Below are 22,074 nucleotides of genomic sequence, written 5' to 3' on the forward strand. Positions count from 1 at the left end.
CCTCATCATGGACCTCACTACTACCAGAAGAAGTCCAAGTGCAGTGGTAAGTATGGTAACATGCTCTGAAAATCAACAGACCTGTATTAGTTTGTACTGTTAGGGGTTTATTCCTTCACCCTCTCAGTTCCCTGGTCCTTCTCGCATAAACAGAGAGCAACAATATCCGAAGTCCAAAGGCGCAAACAATTCAATGTTCATTGGGGTGAACTTTCTCAGCAAGTATGATTCCAGTTTCCTTCCTTAGTGTCCCCCTTCCCAGCTCTGACACCACAGAGCCTTGCCTGTGTCCCTGTCCCTCTTCCTGTTCCCATCCCCACTTTAGCAAAACATGATCCCAATTCACCCATCCGCAGTCCCTGTTCCCATTCCCCCCACACACTTCCTAATTGACTTCAGATTATATAGCAAAACCTGAGTTTTGCTTAGCTATTCCTTAACCAATCATTTTACTGAAATTTAACTAACCAATCCTAACATATTGTAACATGGTTATTTGACCAATTATACCCCACCATCGTAATTGGTTTACACCCAACAAAATTAATTATACAGTAGACGGAAACAATTACAGAACCGAGACCATGCAAATAAACACACAAAACAATACAGAAGTGAGGAGTTCACAACTAATGCCTATACAGGCATAAGCGTTCTCCAGCTGTGTCTCTTGATAAGTGAGTTCTTGCTAGACAGGAGGTGATCAAACTAAGTTTCCTTTTACATCTTCTAGGCTCTTCCCTTTCTCTGGAGGTGATAGGAATATCAGGACAGGATTGTATTCCTAACAGCCCCATAATACCTTATTTCAATGTGACTAGTTCGGAATGTAAGGATGTAACCATACACTTCCCAGCTTATGGCTGCCTAACTACATCTTAGCTGAAGGCTTAGTAAGAGAAGGCCTTTAGACAGACAGCGATTTTGATTCTTTCCTTTATACCTCTATAACTAGCTAAGTGATAAGAATACACCTAAATTCTTAAAGTATAGGCCTTTGCAGACAGGCCTGAATATCTATATCCTAACATGTACCAAGGATGGGAGTAGATTTCAAAGCCTATATCCAGTGTTATGGATCCATCCCTCTGAGGCATCTGCCATTAGGAGATATGCAACTTCTTGCAGGATTGGGCTTTTACTTTGTAGTAATAATGAAAGTTCAGTAACTTTATTTTTTATATTTTTTAGCTTTCAATCATACCAAAAGTATGCCATTCTTTTTGTTTTATTTTTTACAGTGCTTTGAAGTAAGATTTTTCTCCTACTGTCAGTGAATAGCCTCTCATTTTGTTAACATTTTCTGTACGTAGGTATGCCCACAGAAAAAATGATTTTATTAATCAGGTGCCTGTAGCGGGTGGTCACCCCGCTCATGATCTGAAGGGTTTAAAACAGCTCTGAGAGAGAGCTGAGGTGGGGGAAAGGCTAGGCTGATTGAGGGAAGCAGTCACAGGTGGGGCCATACCCCAATCAGGCCACAACTGGCCCTATCAGATTGCTGAGGGCCAGAAACTGGAAGACACTCTCTCTCAAGCTTCAGAGAGAGAAGAACCTGGCTGCCTTGGAGCTGAGAATGGTACCTAGGGTGGAGCAGTGCTGGGAAAGGGCAGAGGGAGCTGGGGAGCTCCAGCTTAGCAAAACCTCAGGCTGCAGGCCTAATTGAAAGCCTACAAATAGGTACTGGGGCTGCAGAGGGACAGCCCAGAGATAGGCATAGGCAGCAGGTCCTAACCCCTTTGCCAATGATGAGTTGTTTACAGACTGCAATTTGCCCCAGGGAGTGGTGGCTAGATGGTGACTGGCAGTAGCCACTGAGGCAAGGTGGAGATATGGGGTTGGGGGTTCCCCTGGGAGGGGAGATCCAGAGTGAGGGGGTACTGTGGTGTGCAGAACCCCTGGGCAAAGGGCACCGGGGTCCAGGAGGGACACGGGGGCCAGTGGCAGGCAAGACACCAGCTGCAGAGGGCGCTCCAAGCTGGAAAGAGCTAATTCCCTGGATGACCACCAGGAGGACCGCGCCAGTGAGTCATCGCCCTGCCACAGTGCCCAAAAGAATGCTAGGTGCCTCAAGCACATAGAATAAGACAGTTTCATGCCTCAAAGTGCTTATATTCTAAATAGATAAAACATACAAGGTGGAGGAAAGGAATATATCAGACAAGCATTATGACTGAGAGGAATTTGGCATGTATCTTATTAATTGATTTTTTTTTAATCTTTCTTTGCTTCTCCCTCCCTCTGGCACTTTATTTGCTCCCTCTTGCCAGCAGTCCCTATTGCAATCAGATTACTTTCTTGCTATTCTAAAACAACATGTTCCTGGTTCAGGATCAATGCCTTCTTGGAATTTGACTTTTATTAAGAAACAAATCCAGTCCAGGCTTGGCTACTCCTGGTATTCCTGGCTCAGGACTGTTCAGCCCACCCCCTAGGTCATCCGTCTCATGCCACCTCTGAAGCCTGCTTCCTTCCCTCCAGGTTTGATATTGCTGGTAAATGTTGCAGAATGATGTGGCTTTCTCTCTTTCTCAAGACCAGGCCATTAACCCTTATGGCAGTGTGTCAAATGTGGGTTTTGTCTACGATATCACACCTCCCCTCTGAAAGAGTGCTCTCTTGCCCCTCTTCTCCACTGTGCAGGAGAGTTACAACATGATGAGATTCACTATTTCCTTCTCCACTTACTAGTCTCATGTTCATGGCTGGTATTTTTCTGTCTCACAAACTCAAAAGCTTATCTACTCTTTTCTCAATGCCTTTTCCTTCTCTTTTCTCTAGCCTTATGGCTGTTTCTGTATCTATTGATGCCTTTTCCATTATATGGTTCAGGTGGCACAACATACACCTGCAGTAGATGAGAGCGTCACCATGTGACCAGAATCATGCTGTATCCTTGGTGCTCTTTTCAAGGGAATTGAAAACAAACGTTGCTTTATTCTATATCAAATGTATTGTTTGTTGCGTAGGCATATTTCCATCTTTACATCAGATTGCTTGCACCTTTGCATATAGTTTCATTCTTCAAAAACATCAAAATAAACCATATTTTCAAATAGATCCAAAGCAATGCAGGGAAGCTAGTAAATGAGTCTGCAATAATTGGAATCTTTGCTTAGAAATGTCTAGCAAAAAGTAGGACATGCGCATATCTTCACCTCATCTAATATTACCAGTAGTCCATTAGTAATATAGTGCTAATAATGAATTGTTTCTGACCTGTACCTTCAGTCACAGCATATGTAGCCACTAGCTGTTCTGAAAATAGAAGGCAGTAAGTATAAGCTCACATTGTATACTCAATGCCCATTTGTTTTTATGGACATTCTCTGCAGTTATCAAAATATCTCAACCAAGAAAATGAAGGACATTTCCAATTCTGCAGTATGAAAACTGAAACTGTTGATGCCTTTAACACCACTTTATCTTTCATCCAGAGAAATACAACTGCTTTCACATTTTATTGAAAACCTTTTACATTTATATTCTCACTGCATGTTCTAGACCAGGGGTAGGCAACCTATGACACGTGTGCTGAAGGTGGCACACAGGCTGATTTTCAGTGGCACTCACACTGCCTGGGTCCTGGCCACCGGTCCGAGAGGCTCTGCATTTTAATTTAATTTTAAATGAAGCTTCTTAAAAATTTTTAAAACCTTATTCACTTTACATACAACAATAATTTAGTTATATAATATAGACTTATAGAAAGAGACCTTCTAAAAACGTTAAAATGTATTATTGGAACCTTAAATTCGAATGAATAAATGAAGACTCCACACACCACTTCTGAAAGGTTGCCAACCCCTGTTCTAGACCACCTGCTTATTAAAAAGTGTCAAACTTGGGGCCTACAGGGATAAGCATATCTCTGAATAAAACATTCAGGTATTAAGTAAAATAAGCGACAGATATACCTTTGCTTATGACATTTTCCTCATGACGCTGCCTGCTATGCATCTGATATGTAGCAGTATGTACATCAAAACTAACAGCAACAAAATAATATGATAAAAATTACATACCTCAAAAGGAAAACTGATTTATGCCAAAACCAAAGTGATCAGTTTTGGTGCAAATTAATATAGAACCTGAGTCTGCACCCATTGAAATCAGTGGGAGTTTTCTGTTGACGTCAGTAGGTGCAGGATTAGTCCCATGGTGATTCAATTTCATGAGCACTTCCCTTCACAGTTGTCTACTCTGAGTAGAAAAGCAAACTACGTGAAGGTTTTTCTGTTTCATCAATGCATGTCTGCTACTGTGAACCATTATGTTGTCACACAAAGATGATCACAGAGAAGTACATTTCTAAAGAAGAAATCATGATTGAAGTAAAGAGTTGCAGATGTGCTGGAGGTATCCATATTTCCTGGTGTTGATATTAAGCACCCTGAATCCTGGTCAGGGCAGTCTCCCCCCCCCCGCCCCCACCTTCTACCCCACCTCTTGCCCAACCAGTCCCTGGGCAACAGTCTACCCTCCACCCCAATTCTTCATTTAATCTCGGTTTTCCCCCATTTTCCTCCCTTGCTCCCAGTCCAAGACTCCTTGTCCAGCCAGTCCCAGCATCCCCCCTCAACAACTCCTCATACCAGTTTGTCTCCTCTACAATGCCAGAATACTGTGAGGGGGAGCATTAAGAGCACAGGAGAGATTTTCAGTTCCAATGCCCAGACCTGGAGCTGCCCTAGCCTGCAGGAGCCCAGCACTGCAGTTGCTACTCCTAAGGGAATTCTGTGCTACTGTGTGCATGCATAATTAATGAGATGTGCATATTTAATTTTTTTGCTCAGAAAAAAGCTTCTGTTGGAAAGTTGTTGCAGTTCTGCCTTTTGCCCACTGAAGGCGATGTGGTGGTAGAACACAGCAGCAGCTCCCAGCCAGCTAGGGAAAAGAAAGAGCCTGCTTTCTTCACAGCACCTGTCGGGCTAGGTCTGGAGACACGGGCTATGGGGAGAAAGACAGTGTGGGGCTGCTGGGGGGGGTCATACAGGGGCTCATAAGGGCTAATGGAGGAGGACAGACTGGAGTAGGGGCTGAATGGGAGTGGAGGCACAGAGCCACAGAGGGGAAAGAGGTGCAGGACCATTGGGACAGGAGGTGACTGAGGGGGCCACAGAGACACATGGGGACACGGGTGCAAGGACACATGGGGATGTGGGAGTAAGTTTCTGAGTGGGGTGGAAGGACACCTGTGGACAGGGAGTGCAGGGACACATAGGGAAAGGGGAAGATGTGCCTGAGTGGATGAGAGAGGCTAGGGGTCATCCAGGGTCTGCACGTGTGAAGCTTCCTAACAATCCCTTCCTTGACACCCCCCCCCCCGCAAAAAAACAAACACTGTTCTATAATTTTCCCAAACATATCTAACAACCCACCAAGTTCACACCAAGGCTCCTTCCCAGCAATTACTTCCCTCTCCCTCAGCTCCTTCATTACCCCTAATTCCCCCTAAGCCTTTGCACTGCTTCTGAGGGGTGTGGGAAATACAAGTCTGTATTGTAATTTAAAGGAATTATTACTCAGAGTTCTGTATTAATATGCCTAGGTAAGGAATCTATTTATAAAAAACATTTCCTGAATCTTTTTTTGTTGTCTGTATTGTTACAGACATACTTGCTGACACGTATTTTGAATAAACAACCAAAAATAATTAAAACTGCTGTGATTATATTGTGTTATTTTGACAAATAAAATATGCAAAATTTGAAAATATTTTGCGCAGAATTTTTAATTTTTTGTTGCAGAATTTTTTTTTAAGTTTTTGCACAGAATTCCCTCAAGAGTAAATTGCATTGAAAATCCTGCTCAGTCCCAGGCTCCAGCATGCTCAGTTTGGAGGGAATATTCAGAAAATTTAGCTGCAAAGTCCTAGCTGATCTCTACTGAGTATGTATGAATTGCAATTTTTCAAAGGCTTATAATTTGGCCTAATTTGAGGTGGATTTTCATGAGGACAACAAAAGTCACATCTCTGATAATGTAGGCCATCTACACTAACTCCTCACTTAAAGTCATCCTGGTTAACGTTGTTTCATTGTTACATTGCTGATCAATTAGGGAACATGCTCATTTAAAGCTGTGCAATGCTCCCTTCTAACATCATTTAGCAGCTGCCTGCTTTGTCCACTGCTTGCAGGAAGAGCAGCCCGGTGGAGCTAGCTGGAGGGGGGTTGGAACCAGGGTGGACTGACAGCCCCCCTGTCAGCTCCCCACTCCCCTAAGTTCCCTGTGCAGCAGCTGTTCCTCTCCCCACTGCCATGTGCTGCTCCTGCCCTCTGCCTTGGAGCTGCTCCCTGAGACTCCTGCTTGCTGTGGGGGGTGGTGGGAGGAAGAAGGGGGTTAATGTGAGGGTGTCCCCCTCCCCCAGCTCCTGCACCCTGCTTACCCCATCTTCCATAGAGCAGGGGGGACACACAACAGAGGGAGCTTCCAGGCAGCAGCAGCTGCATCTGTGGTCTGGACTCAGCTTGCTGATCTAATGAACAAGGCAGTGTACTTCTGACCCCACTCTTCATACTTAAAGGGGAAATGTGCATCCCTCTCTCACACACACACACAGGGTGTATGTGTCTCTCTCTCTGTCTTCCCTCCCTCCTTTCCTGCTGCCTTGTACAGTAGAGTGTGAGAATTAACCCTTGAGGGCTCAGCCAATTGCTAGTTCATCATTTAGCAGTAAGGCATTCCCTGGAAATATACCACCCTCTGACTCCTCCACCTCAACCAAGCTTCACAATCATCATCGCTGTGTACCAGTATTAAATTGTTTGTTTAAAACTTATACTCTGTGTGTGTGTGCGTGTGTGTGTATATATTATTACTATACATATTAATCTTTTGTCTGATGAAAAAAAATTTCCCTAGAACCTAACTCCCTCATTTACATTAATTCTTATGGGGAAATTGGATTCACTTAACATTGTTTTGCTTAAAGTCGCATTTTTCAGGAACTTAGGTACAACGTTAAATGAGGAGTTACTGTACTTGCCAAATTTCACGTCCCTGCTCCAAAATATAGAGGTCACAACATTTTTTTTTTAACAGGGACAAAACAATGTATTTTTCTAAAAACTTGTTCTTCAAAACAGCCAAACCATTTTGGCTGAAATCACTTCTCCCTACCCCCCCCCCCAACAAAAAATCAACCTAAGGCGGACAACTGTCATGCAAAATTTCAGCCCAAATGGTTAAATTTTTGGCAAAATTATAAGCAATTGAAAACAGGGTCTTATAATGGGAAGTGTTCAGCAACAGCATTGCATTTGACTAAAGCCCTCTTTGCTAAATTGTCATTCCAAAGCTGTTTCCTTTTTCTTTTCTTTTTTCGGTCTATATATCCTCTGTGTCTGGATATCCTGTAATCCATCTAGATATTAAATAAATCACTGGAAGTGTAATGCTCCTCACATTTGGTTAATAATTGTTCTGATTAACCCTAAATCTTCAATAATTTTGATATTATTTGTATATATGTGTGTTCCTCCATCATGTATTTCAAGTGGCTGATAACCTTTGTAGCCCATCCTAAACAAGCACACACACTTCACATAGTTATTCAAAGCTTATTTGCAGTAGTGAACGTGTAACAGAGTTTTGCTTTCCACACTGTTCCAGTTTTGTATATAAAAATACTGGACCTTTTAAAAACATTTTTTTTTAAACTCCAGGAACGTCTTCTACTTTCTTTACTGCCTGCTCACATTGCTATGGAAATGAAAGCTGAGATTATTCAGAGGTTACAAGGCCCCAGAGCAGGCCAGCTGGAAAATACGAACAACTTTCACAATTTATATGTCAAGAGGCACACCAATGTGAGGTATTGTACTTTACTATCATCTATAAACCAGGTCAGCAAAGCATTGGGGGTGGGGGGAGAGGGGGGGAGTGTGAATGGAAGGTGGTTTTACCATGCTTTTTAACCACTTAAGTTCTGGTACAAAAATATTGTATTTGATCAAATTTGATCAAACTCTTAACAGATTCCTTGTTGCAGCCAAGCATAGCTATTTTTGGAATCAACTCAGAGAACTTTGTAGAAATTATCCTCTGATTTACATTATAATGGGCTTTCCTCATTGATCCTGATGTCTTTGTAAAGTTTCCTAATCTGTTGTCTTTCAAGTTGAAGGGCCAAATTCTGTGTGAAGTTACTCTTAATTTTCAGTTATGTCAGTTAGAACAGAATTCAATTAAGACTTTTAGCAGAGCATAAATAGAAATGGCTTTAACATAGCCTGGGTGCTTGAGGACATATTTACAGATTCTGCTGCAAAATCTGATGATTTATCAGACTCAGCATTTCTAGAATTTGGAGAGGAGGGAAGTTGTCTCATAACCCTTGTGTCAGATTAAAGGGATTGTACTATTGCTCCCATTTCTGGAAATAGAAAACAATAACACAAAGAACTGGGTGAATAAAAGAAATCAGGTCACTTATTTAGATACCTGAATATGAATTTTGAAGCCTGACTTTAGACTTCTATTTGTGAAAATGTTAATTTATATGATATTCTCATCTTCTTAGCAATTTGCTGAAAGGGTAAGATAAGATTAGATAGTCTGTTTTTTTTTATCCTGGATTGCTTATAAGAAATAGGTAATAAACACTTGATACATATCTAAAACCTATAGCATTCAATAAGTATGAAATAAATTAGATTTATATGAAGTAATAGGTTTCTATTGAAATTACTCTAAAGTATCCTTTCTCTTTAACCATCCTATAGGTCTTCAGTTTTTAAGAGCTAATACAAAAGTCATGACTCAAAAGGAGGAAGGGCTGAGTTAACCTTGTCAGAATTCAAATCTCTTGAGTTAACATAAATCTACCCAGCTAACTTCAGAGAAAATGACCCTTTTTGGTCATTATAGTAGTTTTAGAAATTATATAATGAGAAACCTGAAATATATTTGAAATTAAAGTTTTAATAATTATTTCCAAACCTGCTACTGGAAAGATCTGGATCCTCTAGTTAGGCACAACAAAGTGTGCCCATGAAAGGAGCATAGTATGAACTAAGAAATAATTCTGTGAAGCATGTGTGATTATGTCTCAGTGCAATGGCATGTCATTGCCTTGTCACACAAAGTTGAAAAAAGATTTTTAAGGAGCTGTGAATAAATAGCTGTGAGCAGCACCTTGATTTATGCATATGGGCCTGATTCTGCAATGTGCTGAGCACTTATTTTTGGATTTTGTTTAGGGGTAAATACGTCTTTATTCTAAAGGTAGGGAAACTGATAAGCAAGTGTGTTTTCCTTTCCTTTGTAGTATTTTGTATGCTGATATTGTAGGATTCACTCGACTGGCTAGTGACTGCTCACCTGGAGAACTGGTGCACATGCTTAACGAGCTCTTTGGCAAGTTTGATCAAATTGCAAAGGTAATTATCTGCTAGGTCTTTTCTCATTTCTGCTACAGCTGTTTATTATTACTGTGCAATGCTTTCCTCATGGGAACGCTACACTCTTTCCTCTTAGCAAGGGCACAGTCTTCTGGGCAGCAATGCTCAGGCTTTAAGCAGGAGAGTGTACTGAAACCATGTGGAGATTCTCCAGGAGGATGAAACTTGTTCCAATATGGAGACTGTTCAGTGCTTCAACTTGCGGAGTTCAGGGACTAGTGACCTCTGAAACGTTACAGAGAAATTCAGTGTAACCCTCTTGCACTAATGAGAACAATGTTTCTTCTTTGAGTGATTGTGTAGTGCACATCAGTTTGTGCACGTGCTCCATGCACTGGACAGTTTTTCTTTAGCAGTCTCTGTGTGGTTTGCACATGCGTCCCCACTTTCCTTATGCTTTGTAATGAGGGAATAAATGAGGCTGCTGGATCATCGCCATTTTAGTTCCTCATTAGCCCTCATGAACTAGAATGCAGCTTCAGTCTATGTGCTGACTTCTACTTCCTAAAGAGTTTATAAATATTTATAGTGTTTATAGTTTCTTATTTAGAGTTTAATATAGTTAGTTAGGAATTAGTTTAACAGGGGTCTGGTTCCTTTCCACTGTAGTATCTGCAGGTTGTTCCCAATAAAACTAAGCTGCCTAGGGAGTAGGGCATGAAGGTGGGGGTAACCTATGACTGACCCACCCTAAGTCAGCCTGAAGAAGGTAGGAATGTTTCTACTGTTCTGTGCTGCTCTAAGATCTCTGTGCTCTCCACTCCCATCTCTGACTATGAGAGATTGGAGAGCAAAGATAGGGCAGAAATGGAGAAGGGAGATATGAGTGATCCCATAAGGACAAGAGGGAAGGTTCCCCACCCAAGCCCTCTGAAAAGAGGCAGAAGTTGTTTTAACTGGAACTTTGAGAGCTGCACACCAACTGTCCCTCTGAAGCTGCACAAATCCTCTGTTTTTTCTCCTCCCTTTAAAGGCTTACTTTCCAACTATCTATCTGCCTAGACAGAAATCATGCCCAACAGATGGGTACAAGAGGTCATCTTCTCAGGTACACCATCCAGTTCTCTTCTCTCTACAGCCCCCACCTCCTTGTCCCTTCTCTTTTGGGAATCCCTTTCATGACAGCATTCTTCTGCTGGAGGCAGACTTGATCCTTGAGCGGAGGGCAATAGAACTAGTATCTGCTACAGAAAGGAGTTCTATTTGAGGTAATTTCTCATCCATGTGAAGACATGGGGATAATGACCAACTCTGGACCTGAGAGAACTGAACAAGCGCATCTACTGCCTAAAGTTCATAATGGTGACCCTTTTCTCCATTATCCTGTTGCTGTAAATATAATGTAAAGTCCATTTATTCATGTCTGAATACTAGAGACATAACAGAATTTTTTGAAGCATTCTTGATTCATTGCTAACATCACACACTCAGCAGCTGACCTCCCAGTGGTCTGCCATACTCCATTTATCCATCTCCTTGTTGGTCATCTCCTACTATGATGACCTGCTACTATTCCTTCCATGATAACTTTCTTGAGATTATTTCCATCTCTACCCGGGCCCGATGTGCCCAAACTACATAAGTTTGCACCTGTAGATTTCCAAGAGTAAGTCCGCTTCTCTCCAATAATATTTCTAACTTCAGCATTCATCTTTTCCATCTAGGAGATAATACAGGAGTCTTTGACAGCACCACATTTTAAAGACTTAAATTTTCCTCTTGTCAGCAACATTAGTTTCCCAGTATTTTACATATGTATGTTGCTGTGGAAAAAATGAAGCTTTCTACCAGTCAAACCTTCATACATTTCAAGATGCCACAGGTTTTCCACCATTTCAAAAGAGTCTATGGCTGAGCAAGCCATCCCTAGTTTTTTTCAGACTTCCTTGGAGCAGCCTCATTGGTTGGATATGAATGATCCCAGATAATTAAATTAATCTACTTTGGCAGCTTTGAGCATGATAGTTTTCATTTTATACCAAAATTCATTTGGATTTTTCTCTTCTTGCACCTTGATTCCTCAAAACCATTCTCGGCAGAAGTCATGTAATTTTTGTTAATTCTGGACAAGTTCAGATGCAGTGGTCCTGCTGAACATCTTCTTACCTTTTTAAGTTTTAACTTTGTTTTTGAAGCTAATGTTTGATGGTCTGCAGTCGGGAAAGTATTTGTCCATTGGCTGCTCAATCCCCAGCATCCCTTTATCATTATTTTTTATTATATCATTTAATGTATTGTTATTTGGTTCTTTGTCATGCCATTGGGCGACCTCCAGGTATAGAAACATGTAGAATGTTGAGTGAAGATGGTGTTTGTAATGACCAGATGATAAGAGCAGCAAAATTCAAGTAAATGCCTTTTTCTCCCATTTTATAAACTAGGACCATGGTTTCCCATTACTTCTTTATAAGAGCTTTCCACTCTAACTTTTCTGTTCAGATCTCCAGTTAAGAAGGTGATGTTTCTGCTTGGTATTTTAATGAGTGTCACTTCATTCATTGAGAAGTCATTGATCAAATCAGCAGATTATCATTGGGGCTAAACTTGTACAGTCAGCACATTAACTCACTTTGTTTGAAAGCAAATTTTAATGATTCTGTGTCTGATTGAATTATATCCAAGCATACATTTTGATGTCTCTTTGGGTAATATAAATGAAACCGTTTTCTCTCACTGTCTTCGATCCTGCATAGTACACTGTATCCCCATCGATTTTCATTAAATGAAAATCGATGGGGAAACAGTGACATGTATTGTAATGTCAAATATAAATATATGTCATGAATGTGAAAATACATATCATGGACATGTTGCCACTTCCAGGGAGCCACCTGAGGTAAGCGCCACCCGGAGCCCGCATTCCAAACCTCTTCCAACCTCCCCAACCCCTGTCCCATCTCTGAGCCCCCTCCTGCACCAAAACTCCCTCCTGGAGCCTGCACCCTGTACCACAGTCCCCTGCCCCAGCCCTGAGCCCCCTCCTGCACCCTGAACCTCTCATTTCTGGCCCCATCCCAGAGCCCATATCCCCAGTCAGAGCCATCACTCCCTACCACACTCGAACCCCCTGCCCCAGCCCGATGAAAATGAGTGAGTGAGTGATGGTGGGGGAGAGTGAGCGACAGAGGGAGGGGGATGGAGTGAGTGGGGACTGAGCCTCAAAGAAGAGGTCGGGCCTTGGGGAAGAGGTGAGACAGGGGGCAGGGCAAGAGTGTTTGGTTTGTCAGCCATACTGGGAGCTAATGTTAGAGAAGGAAATAAGATGATGAAAGTCTGGAAGTCCTCTTTATTCCCGTGGTGCAAAGCATGAGGAGAGAGGAGGGCACTTACACAGACTGCATAGCTGCTGCTAAAGAAAAATTAGCTGGTGTTCAGCTTATGGAGCACATGTGCAACTTGAAGTGCAGTACTCATAGTGAAAACATATTTTAAAAGACTTGGGTTAAAGCACACACAAAAGGACAATAAAAACAGAATGTTGACAGTCCTCCCAGAACAGCTTTATTTAAATTAACAAGGAATAAAAAACTGAAAGTAGAAAACTGAAAAATATGATCAAATAACTATTGTAAATTAACTAGTAGTACAAAACACTGCAAGCCCATCTTACTTCCAAATACCCACACTGAATGAATCCCCCTTACACAAAGATTAGCTTCCAGTGGTGTAGAGTAGAGGATCATTCTTTTGTGTGTTTGCACAGCACCTAGCATAGCAGGGCCCGAAGCCATGCTTTGGCCACTAGACACTAGGGCAATACACATACACATGTCCTAACTCAGATACCAAACACTTAGTTACAGAAACTTCCATTTTAGGTCAGCTTGTAGATGGGAGGGCCTGGAGCTGTGGGTGAGAGGTTCCAGTGATCGGGAAGAGGGTGCACAATCAGCAATAATATGAAGTAAAGAGCTATCAGGATCTAATGTACCTCCTATATAAGAATGAGATGCTAAATCGTGTCATGAGGTTTCACAGATCTGCTTACTGTTTCCATCCTCTTTGCTAGGGGAAGGAATTCAGAAGCTTCCAAAAAGAGCAAAATCATAAGGACATAAGAACGGCCATACTGGGTCAGACCAAGGGTCCATCCAGCCCAGCATCCTATCTGCTGACAGTGGCCAATGCCACGTGCCCCAGAGGGAGTGAACCTAACGGGCAATGATCAAGTGATCTCTCTCCTGCCATCCATCTCCACCCTCTGACAAACAGAGGCTAGGGACACCAATCCTTACCCATCCTGGCTAATAGCCATTTATGGACTTAACCACCATGAATTTATCCAGTTCTCTTTTAAATGCTGTTATAGTCCTAGCCTTCACAACCGCCTCAGGCAAGGAGTTCCACAAGTTTACTGTGCACTGTGTGAAGAAGAACTTCCTTTTATTTGTTTTAAACCTGCTGCCCATTAAGTTCATTTGGTGATCCCTAGTTCTTATATTATGGGAACAAGTAAATAATTTTTCTCTCATTCACATATATCCTTTTAAGGGTTTCTCCTGTCTTGGTCTATGGCCTGACATTTTATCAATAGTAGCTTCAGCTCTTCCAACAAATTATTTGAGAGACTTGATGATAAAAGAGCAAAAATGACTCATTCAGTCAAAGTATCATTGAGTTACCATATTATCATGATTTCTGCTAAAAAAAAATTGAATGGGAATGAAGAGGATTTTCCTCTCATTTTATTCATATTATTTATTTTATTTTACTTTTATAGATGTTCAGCCCTGACTGGACTCTCGTGAAGTATGTAAAAGTGCCTTACTAATATGGCAGACTATCTTCTGACTGGATGAATCTTAATGCTGTCAAGTATTGATAGACTCTTTATATTGCCTTAAAGGAGTTCAGAGGTTATAATATATAATTTTGATTGTTAAACCAAGGAGGCATTTAGAAACATTTCCACAGGGTCTCAAGTATAGAAGACCATATTTCTTGGGTTTCTAATTACAGACATGTCCCGGAAAGGTTGCTCTAATTTGATTTTGTGGACATTTATTTTTTTAATTTAAATTTATAAATCTCAGTAGCCAAGTAATACTATATACACATGCTATAGGCTATGCCCTTTTCTGGTTTCACATGCGAAGGAAAGTGGGTGAGAGAGACTAAGTTGCACATTGTTCTCTAACAGCCTTTTTAACCTACTCAGTGAGATCCTGTTCTTCCTTAACAAGATTTTTCTATTATAGTTACCGGTATATCATGAGATGTAACATATAGCATGATATAACATAAATCCAGGCACTAGTCATTTTGTTTATGTAATTTGTCATGTGACTATCTTCTCATTGATTTTGCTTTTTCCTTCAGGAAAATGAATGTATGAGAATTAAAATCTTAGGTGATTGCTACTACTGTGTGTCTGGACTACCTATATCTCTTCAAAATCATGCCAAGAACTGTGTGAAAATGGGATTGGACATGTGTGAAGCCATAAAGTAAGTGCAGTGATTTTGTAACTGGACTTCTATCAACAGTAAAAATGTCATTCGTTTCCATCTGCAGTTCTACTTTTGGTTTATATATTTCAGTAGCTCTGTGTTCATGTTTCAAGTGCAGATCCAAAATGGCAATCTTGACTCTGTCTGCAGCAGTCGAAGGTTATTGAAATAAGTTGTGTCAAGCTAAGGATATAGTCCCATTATTGTATAAAGTATGAGTTAGACCACATTTGGATACAGTGTCTTGTTCGGGTCACCTTTTTGGAGGAACGATTTAGTTATTTGGCCAACAACAAAGATGGTGATGAGAATGAAGGGGATTACAAATGAGGACAGATGGACTATGACAAATCCAGTGAGACAATACACAAGGTTCTTTTAGTCCAGCTTCATGGTAGGCAGGCTTTTAAAATTATTATTACTGATAATAATTAAATTCCTGTTATCAGCAATTTCTGTTAAATATTTCTGTTATTAGTTATTCACAATGAAGCTTTTCAGGGCTGGTTAAAACAAAGGATTCCCATGGTTAGAGTTTTAAACTAAGGGCCAGATTCACAGATGCACTCCAACGGCTTCCGCACTGCTCCAGCAATTCAAAACAGCTGTAAAAACACCCAAACTGTCAGTTATACTAGGTTTATGTCAGCTTTACTTAAACAGAATGCTCAGCTGGTATTGGTGAATCTGGTCTCCATGAGATTGCCAGTCCAGTAGCAAGGATTTTTTAGTAAATCTGTCAGTTTGTGTATGACTGGAGAATAGGTAAATCATACCTATATGTAAGAAAGAGGAAAAAGCTTAAGAACACATTCTGAAGAAACTAATAGTTAAATTAATGGGTATGTATCACAACATGGATTTACCACAAGTAGGTCATACCAGACTAACCTAATATTTTTTTCTTTGAGAAAATATCTGATTTTTTACATAAGGGAAAGGTAGTGGATCTAATATATTTGGGCAACAGTAATACATTTAATATTGATAGTTAAATTAGAGAAGATGGAGATTAGTGCAAGAATTATAAGGTTGCTAAGGAAGCAGTGTTATAACCTAGTCCCAGATTTGGACCTTAGCGTCCAAAATATGGGGGTTAGCATGAAAAAACTCCAAGCTTAGTTACCAGCTTGGACCTGGTACTGCTGCCACCACCCAACTTTTGCTCTTCCTGAGCATCCTTTAGGTTCTCTCTAGCAAGGGCTAAGGAGTGTCGGAGGGTGTTTTGTAGGTTGCTTACGAAGTCCAGAATGTTAGTTCCTAGAGAAGGCATAAACCCCTCCCATTGCTGCTTCACCAATTGTAATGGCCCCTTAACCTCGTGACCATACACAAGTTCAAACGGTGAAAACCCTAAACTGGGATGTGGTACATCCCTGTAGGCAAACAGCAACTGCTGCAACACTAGGTCCCAATTATTGGAGAATTCGTTGACGAATTTACGTATCATGGCCCCCAAAGTTCCATTAAACCTTTCCACCAGGCCATTGGTTTGATGGTGGTGCAGGGTGGCAACCAAGTGATTCACCCCATGAGTTTCCCACAGTTTTTGCATAGTCCCTGCCAGGAAATTAGATCCTGAATCAGTAAGGATGTCGGAGGGCCAACCTACCCTGGCAAAGATGTCTGTTAGGGCCAGGCACACAGTGTTAGCCCTGGTGTTGCCTAGAGCTACTGCTTCCGGCCATCGGGTAGCAAAGTCCACTAAAGTCAGTACATACTGCTTTCCTCTGGGTGTCTTTTTTGGGATAGGACCCAGAATATCCACAGCTACTTGCTGAAATGGGACCTCAATTATGGGGAGTGGCTGGAGAGGGGCCTTGACCTGGTCTTGAGGCTTACCCACTCTTTGGCATACCTCACAAGACCGGACATACTTGGCAACGTCCTTGCCCATCCCCTCCCAGTGGAAGGACTTCCCCAACCGGTCCTTGGTTCTGTTCACCCCAGCATGGCCACTGGGATGATCATGAGCTAAGCTTAAGAGCTTCCCCCGGTACTTAGTTGGAACCACCAACTGTTTTTGCGGCTGCCATTCTTCCCGGTGTCCACCAGAAAGAATCTCCTTGTATAAAAGTCCTTGGTCTATAACAAACCGGGATCGATTAGAAGAGCTGAGAGGTGGTGTAGTGCTCCGTGCCGCCGCCCACGCTTTCTGAAGGCTGTCATCTGCTTCCTGCTCAGTCTGGAACTGTTTTCTTGAGGCTGGGGTCACCAGTTCTTCCTCAGACTGTGGACTTGGGCTTGGTCCCTCTGGAAGCGATGTAGGTGATGGGGTTGTTTCCATTGCTGGTGAACCGCTCTCCGCTGGTGCACCTGAGGTTCTTTCAGGCTCTGGCTGAGCCTTTTGGGTATGGCTGTCTGTTGCTTCTGCCAGTTCTGGCTCATTGGTGCCCTCTGGCGTTGAGGTTGAAGATGTGGTTGCAATTGCTGGTGCTGGTTACTGTTCCAGTTCCGGGCCTGGGACTGGAGGTGCTGTGGCTGTTTCAGTGGTTGGCATGGAATCCGGATCCATTACCTCTGTCGGGATCTCTGGTAACACAGATGGGGTGTCTGTGGACGGCTCAGGAACAGGAATGGGTCTGGAAGCTTGCCTGGTTTGGCTACGTGTAACCATTTCCACTCTCTTGGCCCTCTTCACCTGATTGGCCAAGTCTTCCCCCAGTAGCATGGGGATAGGATAATTGTCATAGACTGCAAAAGTCCACATTCCTGACCAGCCTTTGTACTGGACAGGCAGTTCAGCTGTAGGCAAGTCTACAGCTTGTGACATGAAGGGGTAAATTGTCACTTTGGCCTTTGGGTTGATGAATTTGGGGTCTACGAAGGATTGGTGGATAGCTGACACTTGTGCCCCCGTGTCTCTCCACGCAGTAACCTTCTTTCCGCCCACTCTCAATTTTTCCCTTCGCTCCAAGGGTATTTGAGAGGCATCTGGGTCTGGGGATCTTTGGTGTGATGGTGGTGTAATGAACTGCACTCGGATGGTGTTCTTTGGACAGTTGGCCTTGATATGTCCCAGTTCATTACACTTAAAGCATCTTCCATCTGATGGGTCACTGGGCCGAGGTGAGTTACTGGAGACTGGTGAGGTGGAAGAATAGGGCGTCTGTGGCTTTACTTGGGTTGTATGTGGGGTCTTCGGCTGTCCTCAGTTGTAGGGTTTATGGTCGGTGTGCCCCTTGGGATATTCATTCCCCTTGACCGTAGCTTTCTTGCTTTCTGCCACTTCCATCCATCTGGCTCCAATCTCCCCCGCCTCAGCGAGATTTTTGGGTTTTCCATCTTGTATGTACCGTGTGATGTCCTCAGGAACACCATCCAAGAACTGCTCCATTTGTATGAGGAGGTGCAGTTCTTCCAAGGATTTAACATTGTGTCCTGATATCCAGGCCTCATAATTTTTCCCAACATAGTAGGCGTGTTTGGGAAATGACACATCTGGTTTCCACTTTTGGGTTCTGAAACGCCGACGGGCATGATCCGGGGTTATCCCCATTCTGTATCTGGCCTTGGTTTGAAAAAGTTTATAGTTGTTCATGTTCCCCTTAGGCATTTCAGGTGCCACCTCTGCTAAAGGTCCACTGAGCTGTGGCCTCAATTCTACCATGTACTGGTCTTCAGGGATGCTGTACCCAAGACAGGCTCTTTCAAAATTTTCCAAGAAGGCCTCAGTGTCATCACCTGCCTTGTAGGTGGGAAATTTCCTGTGCTGTGGAACAATCATTGGCGCAGGGTTGTTAGGGTTGGCTGTGTTTTGCTTAGCCTTTTCTAATTCCATGGCCTGTCAGTGGGTTTCCCTCTGGAGTTCCAGGTGTTTTTGGTGGTCTGCATCTTTGACGGCTTGCTCTCTTTTGTAAGCTGCCTCTCTTTCTCTTTCTCTTAGCTCCATCTCTCTTTGTTTTATTTCTAGTTCCTGTATTTTTTTTTCCATATCACGCCTGTGGTCGGCGTCTTTGATTTGTTCTTCAGCCTTAATTTTTGTCTTGGTAGGCATGGTTCCTGTTTTCTTGTGTTGGGGTGCCCTCCGGTGTTTATCTTCTGAACTGCAGGCTCTGTTGCCTCCTGGGGTCTGCCTAGCAACAGTGCCTTTTTCCCTTTCTTCCTAGCTAATTGTTTTCAATGTAAAGTAAACCAGAAAAACCACTTTATTTGCATGTATATAGTGCTGGTAATGACTCTCAATGGGAGTGCTATTGTCACAAAAGACCTGTTTGTCACAGCTTAATGGTTCCTTGCTTAATATGCAAGCCAAAACTGCCAGAGAGAGCAGAAAAAAAAATTCTCTCTGGTTTCCTTTTAAAACCAAATTGTTTCTCTCTGCTAAAAAGCCCCTAGCAGAGAAAAGAAAAATATAATATTCCTACTGGCTTCTGGATTCTATCTTTCCCACCGCTAACACCATGTCATAACCTAGTCCCAGATTTGAAACTTAGCGTCCAAAATATGGGGGTTAGCATGAAAAACCTCCAAGCTTAGTTACCAGCTTGGACCTGGTACTGCTGCCACCACCCAAAAATTAGAGTGTTTTGGGGCACTCTGGTCCCCCCGAAACCCTTCCCTGGGGACCCCAAGACCCAAACCCTTGAGTCTCACAACAAAGGGAAATAAATCTTTTCCCTTCCTCCCTCCAGGTGCTCCTGGAGAGATACACAGAAGCAACCTCCGTGAATCTAAGCAGAGGGAGTCCACCCTCTGTAGTTCCAGTCCTGGAAACAAAAGCACTTTCCTCTTCACCCAGAGGGAATGCAAAATCAGGCTAGTAAATCTAACACACACAGACCTCCCCCTGACTTCTTCCTCCCACCAATTCCCTGGTGAGCTGCAGACCCAATTCCCTGAAGTTCCCCACTAAAGAAAAACTCCAACAGGTCTTAAAAGAAAGCTTTATAGAAAAAGAAAGAAAAATACATACAAATGGTCTCTCTGTATTAAGGTGACAAATACAGGGTCAATTGCTTAAAAGAAATATGAATAAACAGCCTTATTCAAAAAGAATACAATTCAAAGCACTTCAGCAATTATAGACATGTAAATACAAAAGAACATATAAATCCCTATCTGATCTTTGGTACTCACAGCTGGGAAACAGAAGATTAGAAAGCAGGAAATAGAAAAACTTCTCATCCGAGAGAGCATACAGGCAGAAGACAAAGAACTCAGACACACAATTCCCTCCACCCAGAGTTGAAAAAAATCTTGTTTCCTGATTGGTCCTCTGATCAGGTGGTTCAGATTACTTCTTTCCAGGTGAAAGAGACATGAACCCTTAGCTATCTGTTTATGACAAGCAGCTAAAAGGGAGATGACACGAAGTTGTGTGAAAAGGAGAATTGTCACAGGCTGGAGAGAGGTTACTAGTGAAGTTCCTCAAGGATTGCTCTTGGGACAAACCTTCATTAACATTTTTATTAATGACCTTGGCACAAAAAATAGGAGTATGCTAATGAAATCTGATGATGACACAAAGTTGAAAGGCATCAGGGCAGTGGGAGATCAGAATATTATGCAGGAAGAATTAGATGATCTTGAGGAAAGGAGTAATAGAAATGGGATAAAATGTAATAGTAAAACGTGCAAAGTCATGCACTTAGGGACCAATAAGAATTTCTTGCGTAAGCAGTGGGTTCATCATTGGAAAGTAACAGACAAGGGGAGAGGCCTAGGTGTGTTGGTAGATAACAGATAGACAATGACCCACTAGTGTGATTGCTAATGTGAAAAATGCAAATGTGATCCTAGAATGTAATAGGCAAGGTATTTCCAGGAGAAATAGGGAAGTAGTTTAATTCTGGTTGTTGGGTTGGTGTGAGGGTGGCTGCATGGTGTTGGTTGTCTGTGACTAGATGATCTAGTAGTCCCTTCTGGCCTTAAATTCTGTAACTGAATTCCAAAGCCTTTCTTTGGACTAGTACCACAGCTTTTGTTTTTTTATTCTGAACTGGTTGAGCTATTCTGTCTTGGATGGAAATGACTTTCCTGGGCTTGGAGAGTCTGGGGTTATGACAGCATTTCATGAGGAGATGGGTCTACCGGCTCATAGGTTAAAGTCTCAGTAGCCAGAATTGAGTTTGGAAAAGTCTACTTCTCCTGTAATGGATACATGAGAAATGAAAGCTGTGTGTCTTTAACAGACCATTCCTTTAGTTGAATGTATGTTACGCACGAAAGAGACTGTGTTAAGAAAATCTCTTTTAATACACTTCACTTAGGAAAATAAGTGCTAGCTGTTTATATGATTGTTGCTTTAGTTTTCTTAGATGTAGTTATTTGGTAGGTATGGTGAGGTTTTGTAAAAAATCTGGTTCATTTTTACTCTTTTTATTATTATTATTTACTCTGTAAGTATTTAGGCTAGGATTTTCAAAAGAGTCTTGTGCACCTAATTCCTGTAGGCTCCATTGAAAAATCGAGCCTTAGACTTGTAGATACCCTGAATAATATCTTTCTTTCTTCTTTTAATACGTGGTTGCACCGTTTATTCTCTGAAAGAATAATTAGAACTGGGAATAGGGGAATCTAAATGTGAAGTGATTGAAATCTCAGAGAGATTACACTTAGACCTGAGAATTTTATACAAGAAAAATAAGGATCAGGGAGGAGTGATATAAATTAAAGTGATTTATATCAGCAAGCAGGAAACCTTGATTTAAATAACCAGTTTTAATTGTGTTTTGCGTTTGTACTTTTTAGTTATTTTCCTAAAGAAAGGTTGAGTCTCATTAGCTAGTAACCAGGAAAACATTCTATTTGCAACTAAATATAATAGGGCTGTCAATTAATTAAAAATTAATTTTGATTAATCATGCTATTAAAAGATTAATTGTGATTAATTGCATGATTAATCACACTGTTAAAAATTGTAGAATACCATTTATTTAAATATTTTTGGATGTTTCCACATTTTCAAAAAATTGATTTCAATTACAACACAGAATACCAACTGTACAGTGCTCACTTTAAGTTGTAAAAACAAAAGAAGTATTTTTCAATTCATCTAATGCAAGTACTGTAGTGTAATCTCTTTATCATAAAAGTTAAACTTACAAATTTAGAATTATGTACAAAAATAACTGCATTCAAAATTAAAACAATGTAAAAGCTTAGACCCTACAAGTCCAATCAGTCATATTTCTTGTTCAGCCAATTGCTCAGACAGACAAGTTTGTTTACATTTGCAGGAGATAATGCTGCCTGCTTCTTCTTCACAGTGTTAC

At 41.6% G+C, this 22,074-nt stretch overlaps 1 protein-coding gene across 3 annotated transcripts in view; it reads left to right on the forward strand.

Annotated features, from left to right (window-relative positions):
• ADCY2 (adenylate cyclase 2) overlaps positions 1 to 22,074 on the forward strand; it is a 459,805-nt gene that overhangs the window by 300,660 nt on the left and 137,071 nt on the right. For all 3 annotated transcript variants that reach the window (XM_030551678.1, XM_030551679.1, XM_030551680.1), the window contains 3 exons: positions 7,671 to 7,819; positions 9,275 to 9,386; positions 14,727 to 14,854. In XM_030551678.1, coding sequence (XP_030407538.1) covers positions 7,671 to 7,819; positions 9,275 to 9,386; positions 14,727 to 14,854 — 389 coding nt within the window. The remainder of the gene's footprint in view (positions 1 to 7,670; positions 7,820 to 9,274; positions 9,387 to 14,726; positions 14,855 to 22,074) is intronic.

This window comes from Gopherus evgoodei, chromosome 2, assembly GCF_007399415.2.
Source record: "Gopherus evgoodei ecotype Sinaloan lineage chromosome 2, rGopEvg1_v1.p, whole genome shotgun sequence".
Lineage (NCBI taxonomy): Eukaryota > Metazoa > Chordata > Testudines > Testudinidae > Gopherus > Gopherus evgoodei.